Source organism: Alosa pseudoharengus, unplaced genomic scaffold (genome assembly GCF_046254945.1).
Source record: "Alosa pseudoharengus isolate Yale_2024_CS ecotype anadromous, Long Island Sound unplaced genomic scaffold, YU_APseudo_1.1 YU_APseudo_1.1_scf_17, whole genome shotgun sequence".
In the NCBI taxonomy this organism is placed as follows: Eukaryota; Metazoa; Chordata; class Actinopteri; order Clupeiformes; family Clupeidae; genus Alosa; species Alosa pseudoharengus.
The window spans coordinates 12,878,140-12,890,639 of NW_027468640.1; the positions used below are offsets into that span (position 1 = coordinate 12,878,140).

Sequence of the window (12,500 nt, forward strand, 5' to 3'; positions counted from 1 at the left end):
TGTGCACATAGAATAAGGAAGATTGGTCAAATCTAGCAAGTAGGAAAGTTTAAGTGGATGACGTGAAAGTGAAAGTAAGACATTCGAAAGGCCAGCGAAAGTTAATTAAGCAATAAGCCCCGAGAGGCCGTAGGTTACGCTGATTCTACAGCAGCTAAGGGGCGTTGTTAGGCACGACACGGTAGCGGAGTAAACCCCCCTTAGCTGTTGTAGAATCAGCGTAACCTACAGACTCGAGTGGCTTATTGCTTTTCTAAAACTGTTAAATACCTGGCAAAGTTTCATAAAGTAAAGGTACAGCAACTTGAAATATAATGAGTTAATCCTAGATAATCATTCTTCTGCCAAGAAATATATTTCCTCTATCTGAATGGTTGCCAAGCAACATCGAGACGCAGCTACTTTAACTTTGTATCAAGTTGTGGTAGCGCAGTAATATAGAACGGAATGCGGTCATGGTGTATGTTTGTGCTGGATTTTACAACGGCATTGAACGTGATTCAGCCAATCACAATCAAGGACCGGAACTATCAGTTTTAGAATGTTGCTTTTGATATAGTACAAAGATGCAAAACTGGTGCTCTGAATAGCGATTCTGTACCCTGGGAATCCAGAGTTCTCACGGAAGCATTTGTTCAGTGAGAGACTCGCAACGAGTAATGAAGCACGTAACTTTTGCCCCTTGCATCGCGGGGAACCAATCATATCTTTGTATCTGATATAGGCAGGCCAGAGGCGAGCTAAACAGATGACAGACGTAGTGTTATCCAATTGCGTCAAAGTCCGGAATCACCTTTCATGGGCAGTTTTCGTTCATATATGAGAATACCTAATTAGGCCCATTTTGTACTTCTCCTCCCATCTTTTTATCCAAAACTCCCATATTTCCCTGACCCTCCTATGAATGCATATGCATGACACGGAAAAGCGCAAATTGTCATTGTCAGCTCCTGCGACAGGCAGTCTGCGGTTTTACCACGGCATGTTTTTATGCGCGCATTGCAAAGAAAATACGCCTCAAGTGGACGCTTCTGCCCCAGAGAGAGGTAGGGAAAGAAAGGTGCATTGCAATAGGGACAGAATAACTGGAAGGCAGAGAGAGTTAGAGAGAGAGAGAGAGAGAGAGAGAGAGAGAGAGAGAGAGAGAGAGAGAGAGAGAGAGAGAGAGAGAGAGAGAGGAGTGCATGGGAGATGCAGCAAGAGTGAATGTGTGTGTGTTTACATGAGTTTGTGTGTATGTGCATGAGGGTGTGTGCGTGTGGATATGTGTGTGTGTGTGTGTGTGTGTGTGTGCGTGCGTGCATGCGTGCGGGAGTGTACATGCGTGTGTGTCCGGTGTGTGTGTGTGTGTGTGTGTGTATGTGTATGTGTGTATGTGTGTGTGTGTGTGTGTGTGTGTGTTTGTGTGTGTGTGTGTGTGTGTGTGTGTGTGTGAGAGAGCAGAGAGGGAGATTTTCCTATCCCATCTCCGCATCCTACTCCATATGCATAATTCATGTGTTTCTTTTCAGGACACTCTTCAAAAGAGAAGGAACACATGAGGAAATAATAAAAATCCACAGCTCCTGTCTCTCCGGCACTCCTGGCAAAAAAAGAGGGACTGACAAAGACAGAGAAAGAGAGAGAGAGAGAGAGAGAAAGAGAGAGAGAGAAAGAGAGAGAGTTTGTGAGAAAGAGAGAGAGAGAGAGAGAGAGAGTGTGTGTGAGAGAGAGAGAGAGAGAGAGAGAGAGAGAGAGAAAGAGAGAGAGAGAGAGAGAGAGAGAGATAGCGGAGAGACCGCTTACTGCGCACAACAAAACGCGCTTCTCTTATCTCTCCTCAGTTCACTTCAGCACTGGGCCCGATCCAGTGCTAAGCACATGATGACCACAGAGGCCTTCATTTCAACAGATCTGCTTTTTTGACTCTCAGGTCAGCAGGGTCATGCATGCACATATCATGTCTCATTACACAGTATGTGTGAGTAGAAAGGAGACTGAGAAGCAGATGGTCTGCACAAGGTATATGGGCTCCAAGAGATACTTCATTTATTTATTCTAAAAAGGCAACGTTTCGATCTCAACAGATCTTCATCAGGCAAATAAGAACTGCTCTCTCTCTCTCTCTCTGACACGTTTTGTCTGGCACCTGTTAAAACATACAGTATTGTGGACGTGCACATCCGTTTCCACAAATAAGTGGAAAGGAGACTATCATGAAGATTCAGCAGAGACGGACATTCAGCCTGCATCTGGATTTACATACCTAAAGCCACAACAGACCGTTGTAGGTAGCTAGTTTGTATTTGTCTTATATTCATTGTATTATACTGGAATATAAGTATGTATGTTGGAACATTTGGAATTTCAGTATACTGCATATAAAAGTACACAGTGCATACTATTACTCAAGTGTGGCCTTGATACCATATAGGGCATACACTTATTAACTAGCAGATGATGGATTCATTGTCATATAGTATGCTATAGGTAAATTCAGACTAAGGGCAACAAGAACACTGGATCAATGTTTGGGCAAATGTCAAAGCTCAAAGGCCAAAGATGCTTGATCAGAGAGAAAGCCACTGAAGGCTGCCATGTGTCACAGGAAGGAGGGGAGGGCTCACAGGAAGTAGAGGTGGACTCAGGTTGGTCTAACGTTTCGCCTCTCCGTCTCCCTAACTGCCTGGTACCGTCTCCTCTCATTAAGATGTCATGTTTAGTCCGGTTCATTACAGACGGAGGTCATTTACTGAGCGGACCTTTGGATTGCATTTCAAAGGAACTCACTTCGCTTCCCCTCGAGGGTAAATTGACGTATGGATTAGGCAGACACAAGAGGCATCTTTTCTAAAACTAACACATTTATTTTAGCTTGTTATTGAGCGAGGGATTTGTGTAAGTCTCTTTTGAATGAACCGTGGATTGCATTTCAAAGGCAGTCTCCTGTCTAAACCAGTTTGATTAAGACTTAAGTTGCCACTGCTGTTTTCTTGCTAGGGGATAGCCGCTGCTGCAAAAAAGAAATAGAAGAATTTCCAAAAAGAAGTCCAAAACAGAAAAAGAAATAAAGAACCAGTGAGAACGAGAGAGAGAGAGAGAGAGAGAGAGGGATAGACACAGAAAGAGAAAAAGAGATGACCTTCTTTGTGGAGGACCATTTGTCTTTGCGAGAGATCGGGGGTAGAGATGGAGACATAATTCAAGATCAATACAAGATCTCATCTCGACTGGGCGTTCATCAAGGAGATCTAAGAGGCTTCTCGGGACGATGATGAAACGCTTGACAATTCCTCCTAAGTTTTGCTCATAAACCAATAAATCATTCTCAAAAGGCTTTGAAGGGGAGAACTCTCCACAGCCCCCAGGGTGACCCATATTCCAGCTCCTCGTACTCCCTCAGCTACCCCAGCCTCCGAGACCACAGGGACTTCAAATGGTATATAAGGGAAGAGAAACGGGGGAGCAAAAAATAAATAAATAAATAAATAAGAAGCAAGCCGCTGAGGGGCACTTGACCATTAGTCAATTTCACAGACTGGATCTACAACCAAGTCCACCTTAAGTCCACTTTTTTCAAAGACCTGATTTCTAGCAAGTGGGTGATTCCTTGAAGTAGCTAAGCTAAAGTAGCTAAGTCAGACGTATGTAGGGCTTCTAGATCTTAGGACCCATAACTGGGATCTGCTGCCTTCATTGTGTAGATGCATCCAGCATCCGGTCAAAGGGAATGCATCAACAGAAAACAACCTAGAAACCTATTTACATGCATCTCTCTCTACAAATGTTTCTGACTAAACAAAAAAATACAACACCTCCTATACTGTCACAATTGTTAGGCTGTTTAAGCACATGCGGTCACACCACTATATACATTCTGTACACAGCAATATTATCCTACTGGTGTATGTGGGGGTATACAGTAGCTGTGTGCTAGTACTGTATGTGGGTAGATGTATGTTGGTTCATACTGTCATGGTTGCACTCAGATATGAAGATTTGAGTGATTTGTATATCCAAATCCAAATAGCTGCATGTCGTACACTGGCAAACACCATCTTGTGCTTATTGCATAGCTGTTGTAATGCATGAAGCGTTGGAATACATAACTCACAGGGTCTCAGGCAGTGGAAAAAAAAAAAAGAAAAAAAAACAGTGTGCTGGAGCGATTGATTTCTATAGGGGTCTTCACCTATAGGCTGCAGGGAACAGAACGAGAGTGAAAGGGAGAGAGGGAGAGGGGGAGGATGAGAGTAAGAGAGAGAGAGAGAACGAAAGAGTGTGTGATTAATACCAGTGGGTTTCTCCATGCTAGTGTCAGCTCGGCTGAGGCAAAAACCACAGGGGAGACCAGCCAAATCTCCCAGGCCTATACTCTCTCTCTCTCTCTCCCTCTCTCCCTCCCTCTCTCTCTCTCTCTCTCTCTCCCTCTCTCCCTCCCTCTCTCTCACCCTCTTTCTCTATCTGGGACAGGCTGTCTGCACAAACTCATCTCTGTGTTCTTAATATACAGGTGTGTATTGCACATACAGTATATACACTCAAAGGGAAATAATACATTCTCTGTATTTAAACATTAACACTTCAGACTTTCACTGTCAAGTAAATTAACCTACTCAACCCTGCATTTAAATTTGGTTCACTAACAATGATACGTGTATATACCACCAGCCATAATCTACCTGTCAGCATATGTATTGTATACATCACATGCATTAATATGGCTAATGGACAATTCATCACACAGATGAATGATCAAGTGCAGGAGTCAAGTCATACAGCAACAGTTCACACTAAAATACTTGAGGGACTGATTGCAAACCTAGTGCGTGAACGGGCCGCAGAAAGAACACCGTCCAGGTGAGTCCCAGTGATACTGCTACCTGTGTCTAATTCGGTACAGATAACTGTATCAAATACATATTATGATGCCCCTTTGGCATGGTTTTGGGTGTTGCTTACCTCTGCCCTCCGTTTGACCATGTCTTCCTTTACACCCAGTGTGCCTTTATTCTCTTCTAGGTGACTTGACTTCATATTCTCAGCAGCACAATAAGGTCTATACAACACAGCCAACACAGAGGCCTTTCCAGGGCTCCATCAGAGCTGAACACCTCAAGGTTCTTTATTAACTCCTCAGAGAGAGGCCAAAGGACAGAGGGAACGAGGGAATAGATGAGTATAATAGACCCTCGTAATCCTTACAGTGTCCTTTCCATAGCAATGAATGTCACTGTGGTCCCTGTTGAGGAATCCGACCTACATAAATGTTCGCATGACAGCCAGAATAACATTTTTTTTTTACTCCCAAAATGGCAGCATTAGCTAAAAGCACTAGACTCATTGTCAGTGACATCACGTCGGAAAAATCTATTGGGACATTTTCCGAAGTTCTGTTTTCCAAATTCCGAAGCGTACACCCACTGTATGGCCTCCAATTCCAAGGTAGACTCCTTTGTAAGAGGTCTCCGACTGGAAAGGTATTCGGACCATTAGCTACAGAACTTTTTTTCTTCTTTTTCTTCAATGTCAACAACCTACGACAAGCACAAAAGCCTTTCTTGTTTTTGCTGCCTGGTGATTCAGTCTAAGGAAAGACTTGACAGCACCTGGGCAGTGAGTCTGCACTGCCACCCTTGAGGTTGTCATTTCCTGGAGAAAATGACGAGCAGTGTGGTGTCACCGTGCTGACACCTATCCCCTATCCCCTGTCCATCATTCTGTCAGGCCACCGACAGGTTCGCTAACGCCCTTGACAAGTTCGCATGCACAGGAGAGGTCACACCCAGACACACTCACACACACACACACAAGCATGGAGACACACACAAACACACACACACACACACACACACACACACACACACACACACACACACACACACACACACACACACACACACACACACACACACAGACACACCAAACACACACACACACACCAAACACACACACAAACACACACACAGACAGATGTATAAAGACCTTTACATTTTCAAACAGTCCGGCATATGTTGGAGGTTTACCGGGAGTTAAGAGGCACCGTGATAAGGAATCAGACCCAGATCAATCAAGGACAGGCTTGCAGTGATTAAACTAATGAGATTGTTATGCAAATGAAACCAATGGTCAAAATGTGGGCAGAGAGAGAGAGAGAAAGAGAGAGAGAGAGAGAGAGAGAGAGAGAGAGAGAGAGAGAGAGAGAGAGAGAGAGAGAGAGAGATGTGAGAGTTGTGAGCCCTTAGGGCTTTGCATTTGCTGTTATACATAATGACAAAGAACAGCTGTTGAAAACAAAACACTTTGTCAGACATGATCATTATTCAGATGTATTTTGGTACGTATATATCATATCATGGCCTCTGTATGGTGAAGGTATAGGTAATCCCCATCACTGATCTCAGAGACAGCTGTTGATTCTCACCTCGTCGTCAAACATCTCCATGATGAAGGTGGCCACACTCCCGTTGATCCCGATGAACATGTTGACGCAGGTGAGCACCACGTACGCCGTGCTCGGCACACTGAACACAAAGGATGCTGGGTACATCATAGGTGTGATGGACCACCTGGGGAAGGTCATGAAGGTCACAGAAGAGGGGGATTAGAGAACATAGCGTACAGAAGAGTCTGTGTGTGGCACGTGGGACGAGGGGCTGTTTGGAGTGATTTGAACACAGCTGACACACAGCTGATGAAATACGACTCATACAATCACATTCAAACCCCTTGCAAACAACGATGCAGCACTTGGAAGACGCAGTACAGAGATACCAGTGTACAGAGTGCTTGGGCTATTTCTTCACCCAGTCCTCCATTCACTCTGAGACTACTTCAAACAGGAGATGGAAATACTCCGGAATTCTTGTCATGGAGCGTTCCGTTCTTCTTGGCAAGAAACGCGCTCTGTTGGCTGCAGAGGCACAGCCACATCCTCTTTGTCCCGGCTGTTTTTACACACACACACACACACACACACACACACACACACACACACACACACACACACGCACGCACACACAGGCAGAAATCTGGGACACGGCACTCACCCGTACAACACCAGCAGCAGAATCAGGGCGGGCAGGTTGGGTGGTGAGACGTAGGACTTTTGTTGGAAGCAGAGGAATATGATGATCACAATGACACATGGGACAATGTAGTTGCACTGTGAAAAGAAAACATAAGCGAGTTTAAGCACGATCGCGCACATGGCTTGCGTCTTGACATCCATTCTTTAGATGCTCGCTGGGAAAAAAGAGGATGGGAACATTATGTGTCGTGATGAAACATGAACATTCCAAAATGGAATTCCAGAGTTGATTAATGAGCTTGTAATTAGTAGGCTCAGCTTAGTCTTTTCAATGAGCTCCTGTTCCTGTTTCTGTACCTGGTTTCACCTATAGGTCATTTTCAACCAACCACGGAAAGCGACTATCTGGCTTCTATGAAGCTGTGTGGGAGAGATAATACTCACTGAAAGTGATCTCCCACCGTTTACAATGGGCCTGAGTTTATCTCACTTAAAAAAGCTGAAGAGAGGGGAAAAAAAGTCACCCTCCTTCAGAAAAGTGTTACATCACCTTAATTATTTCAGCCTCTTTGTTCTTCGCTTCACGCTCGGAAAATGGAAGAATGTACATCAGAATCAAAGATGTAAAGAATTCTGTTAAAAAAGCATTTCATGAATTCCCCTGAAGACGCCTTTCTGCCAAACAAAATATTCCAGCATGTTCTCCCATCATTTCAGTGCCCAAGGCTAGACTGTAGCCTAATGAATGGCAATAGTATGTAGACGAAACACAGCAAATAAGTAAGAGGATAATTTGAATTCATGCGCTACAGAAAACAGAGCTCATCTAAACCCAGTTCTGCTTCTTAATCACTATTTCCTTGGGGGAAACAAATTCATTTGAATGCCTAAAAAGGCAGTTATGCATCTGCGGATTGTTGATTCTGTCTAAAAAAATAAATAAAAATAAACTCTCTCTGGCCTCGTCTCCAAGTGCTTCACGACTCTGAAATGCCATAAAGCATTCAGAACCGGGGGCAGAGTGAATCTGCTCCCAGCCAAAAAACATTTCTATGCTTGCATAATAGTGTTCTCCCATTCCGCACCCCACTTTGTCAACCCCTCGTTCGAAAGCTTCCACAAATAGGCCAGAGCGATATGCGACCTGCCATCTTTGTCTTCCAATGTAAATTACCTATGAGGCATGCCACTATTAAGTGAAGGGGGGTAGAGATGGAGAAAGCATTTATATTTCCAATTCCGAGTTTGTCACAGCTTGTTTGCAGGCAGGACTAATGGAAGCAACCAATAACAGTTATTTAGGAGGTCTGCGCATGGCGCTTTCAATCAGCCAGGCTTTTTATTTTTATGGAGCGGAAAAAAAAACAAAAAAAAAACAAACAAATATCCTCCATTTATCCGCCATCTCCATTTCTTGCACTCGTGCACCCGGTGGCTCTTGGGGGGACTATTAAATGACAGCATATTTTCAGACACGGAGGATTCCGCAACATGAGTGCGGACTAGAAATGTATTCAGCTCAGCAGCATGCTGCTCTTGCTTCCATACAGGGTAGAGTGGAGTGAGAGTCAAGGTCCCACATTTGGCTGAGGAATGTTAATGACTTTCTCTTTCTCATATGCGCATGTCTTTCATTTCTCCCCCCCCCCCCCCCCCCCATCTCCCCTTTTAGCTGACTTGACCTCTGCTGTGGGCACAGCTGAAGAGACATAGTTGGAGATAAAGTTAGTGAAAAATAATAATGTAAAAAATGAATGAATGTTAGAGCAAACTGACCCATGGCAGACAGACCTTGGCACACGGCGAGGTGAGGGTGTTTGTGTTGACGACAGGAGTGGGGAATTGCCTATGCTAGCTACCAGGCTCAGAATTCTCTACTCAAACCTCTCAAAGCATATCTTCAATATCTTCCTATTCAGAAATTAACTTAACTTATATATAATGGAATATTAATTTGATGCCATATTATATGATTTCATGAAAAGACTAAGCTGAGCCTACTAATTAAAAGCTCATTAATCATGTGATGATGTTGCCACCTATTTCACCTGCAGGTGTTACATGTAGATTGACTGTGAACGTGAACCTGATGAAGCAAACTGCGAAACCCGTTGTTCACACCAAATAAAGTCAGCAAAATACACCCTCCAGTGTGCAATGTAACCTAGTTTTTTGACTTTTCAATATATATATATATATATTTTTTTTTTAATATGTATATATATTCCGTTTATCTTCAGTCTTGATTTACTCTTTGTAAGTTATGCACATTGTCCTACAATTCTCTCACCATTCCTGCCTTTTTCCTGACTGCCCACTCTACTGCCTTACCCAATCACAAAGAAGATTGGCAGGTCATCCAGCCACTCACCATGTCCCATGCAAAGTTGGCCACCCAATAGACAGTGGGGTTAACGCCGCTGACGAACTGCAGGTGCTTGGCCTTATTGACCCGCTCCTGGATGAGGAAGAGGACGAAGCTGGCGGGGATGAAGGACATGGCGAAGATCACACAGATGGACACCACCATGTCCGTAGAGGTGCTGGCCCTGGGAAAAAAAATGCAGAAGAGAGGAGGATGAGAGGAGGGAGAGAGTGAGAGAAGAGGGGCAATGACACTGGAGAGGGTGAGACATTCATAGAGTTGAATATCAAGGCAAATTTCTAATCAAAGACTTTTGCTGTGTTAAATTCTGATTTGTGAGACAATTAGTACTTTTCTTTTGTGTATGAGAGATAAGAATATGTATGTATAAGTATGTACGCGTATATATTTTCTGTTTTTTTTATCTATCTATCTTAGTTTTTTTTTTTTTTTATCCAGCTCATCGAAGGATAGGCAAGATCTGTTCAGGGTGGCTGTTTCACTAGCACATACCTTTTGCATTGCTGCTAGTTTTATTTATTTACAGTACAGTGGGGAGAGCTAGAGGTGTTAGGACAGAGGGAGAAAGAAGAGCAGCAGAAAGTAACGGGGTTATTAGAAGGTCATGACGGGTATGAGCTCGGCTCAACAGAGGGGAATAGAGGAGAAGACGAGAGGAGATGAGAGGTCAGGAGAAAAGAGGAGAGGAGAGAGGGAATAAAATAAGAGAAGAGCAGACATGCAGAGAAGAGAGGAGAGAATAGGAAGGGAGAGAAGAATGGAGGAGAGGAAAGGGGGGTGAATAAAGATGAGAGGATAAAAGAGGAGAGGAGAAGAGAGGAAGAGGGAGGAGGGAGGGGGGGCTGAGGAGAAATGAGAGGATAGGAGAGAAGAAAAGGAGAAGTGAGGATAAGAGAGGAGAGAAGAGGAGAGAAGAGGAGAGGTGAGGAAAACAAAGGAGAGGATAGAAGAGAAGAGGAGAGGAGAGGTGAGGATAAGAAAGGAGAGGAGAGAAGAGGAGAGGAGAGGTGAGGAAAACAAAGGAGAGGATAGAACAGAAGAGGAGAGGTGAGGATAAGAAAGAAGAGGAGAGAAGAGGAGAGGAGAGGAGATGACAAGGGAGGAGAGAGTGAGAGAGGAGACAAGAGAAGAAAAGCAGTTGAACACTAGAGAGGAGAGACAGAGGAGATAAGAGGAGAGGTGAGGACAAGACAGGAGAGAGAGAGAGAGAGAGAGAGAGAGAGAGAGAGAGAGAGAGAGAGAGAGAGAGAGAGAGAGAGAGAGAGGAGACAAAAGAAGAGGAGAGATGAGAACAAGAGGAGAGAGAGAGAGAGAGAGAGAGAGAGAGAGAGAGAGAGAGAGAGAGAGAGAGAGAGAGAGAGAGAGAGGAGACAAGAGAAGAGCAGAAAAGTGCAGAGTAGGGGGAAGTGGAAGTGACAGGAGGAGAGCGAGGTGAGGTTTCAACACACGGGTTGGGGCTTCGTCTCTCAACACGGAGATGATGAAAATTTCATCAAGGGAGTTGAGAAGCCTGAGGAGGCCGAAAGAAGAGAAGACAGAGCACTAGACCCAGATATCTGCTGACACCCATTCATCTTGATTGAGTCCAGCTCTGAGATCACATGAACAACACAAAGATCACACAAGATCTACAGAGATGTTCGCCATGGTCTCGCAAGTAAAAAGTCAAAAGGTCCTTGTCTCTCCATCATTGCCAGAATAGACAGTTCTTTGGTACTAAAACACTGTAAAAATAAATTGATTAAATATTTAAAGCTGCCGTACTCCTAGAAAACAGAGCCCTATATTGGATTGACTTGAAGAACATATCTATGTAGTCATGGAAACAAAGGGAAAAGCCGTATGGATGCTGGAGAGAAAGGGCATCATCGACTTCCTCACCATAAGGCTAGGCAGTACATCAGAGGAGTGAGAAAAGGAGGGAGGGAGAGGGGGAATATGGACGAAGAGAAACGAGAGGCTGTTAGCACCGCATGACAGTACCGTGATGGACATGAGCTCGGGTCAAGATTTAGCAAGGCGGGGGGGCTGGGTGTGTGTGTGTGTGTGTGTGTGTGTGTGTGTGTGTGTGTGTGTGTGTGTGTGTGTGTGTGTGTGTGTGCAGGTGTCTGTGTATGCGTGTGAGTGTGTGAGGTGGGGGGTCTGGTTGACCTAACCCACTTGCTGGACCACATGTGCATCGATGTGCAATACCCCAAAGGCAATCGCACATCTCACTCTCCCTCTCATTCTCTCTCTCTCTCTCCCTCTCTCTCTCTCTCACACTATCTCACACACACACACACACCTCATTCTCCTTGCGCACAGATTCATGATTCAGAGGCTGGAGGTGTGTGAAGGCTTCACAGGAACACGACACAGTGACACTAGCAATGAGAGTACTGTTCCTCCCCATGTAGAGTGTCTTTCCTTTTGGCTTTACCAATGTAACAGAAAGCACATGGAAATTCCTCTGGGTACATTAAATAAATAAACTTCCCTTGGTTTGCCACAGTGCTGCTTGAAAGCATGTGAACCCCTTGAACAGTTTTTTCATGATTTTTCATTGGTGATTTCATAATCACCAATTTTTAAATATGAACTGTCAGGTGTGTATTTTTATAAAATGCATGGACTTGTTTAGAGGGAATTGCGTGAGAAGCCAAATAATCATGAAACATGGAATTAATGTACTGTATGTACAAAAGTAAGTGAACCACCAGCTGCATTGGTAAAGTCATGTAGGTGATTAATGTAAAACATATTTGGGTGCTGAAATGATCAATTAAGCTTTCTAATCAAACACACTTCCTTTGGAAAGGGGTTAAGCAGCAGCCATGATTGAAATAGAGAGGAAATCCACCAAACCACTGTAGTGCCGAGGCATACCCACAGGGATCAACCATGCCAAGAGGAAAGGAGATATCTGAGGACATAAGGAAGCGAGTAGTGACAGCCCATCAGTCTGGGGAAAGCTACAAGATCCTCTCTAAAAGATTCTAGGTCCATTTATCCACTGTAAGACAAATAGAGTACTAAAGTGTGATGTTCTGTTTCCATGACTGCAGTGACAGAAATTCAAAGCGGCATTGACAGCATTGCATTTACACGTGACATCGTTTCTAC

The 12,500-nt window shown here is 44.1% G+C and overlaps 1 protein-coding gene across 1 annotated transcript in view; it reads right to left on the reverse strand.

Moving 5' to 3' along the window:
• The window catches only part of LOC143127885 (phospholipid-transporting ATPase ABCA1), a 267,356-nt gene that overhangs the window by 59,588 nt on the left and 195,268 nt on the right, over positions 1-12,500 (reverse strand). The window contains exons 37-39 of the mRNA XM_076289598.1: positions 9,381-9,558; positions 7,029-7,144; positions 6,404-6,548 (exon numbers count right to left, since the gene is read on the reverse strand). Coding sequence (XP_076145713.1) covers positions 6,404-6,548; positions 7,029-7,144; positions 9,381-9,558 — 439 coding nt within the window. The remainder of the gene's footprint in view (positions 1-6,403; positions 6,549-7,028; positions 7,145-9,380; positions 9,559-12,500) is intronic.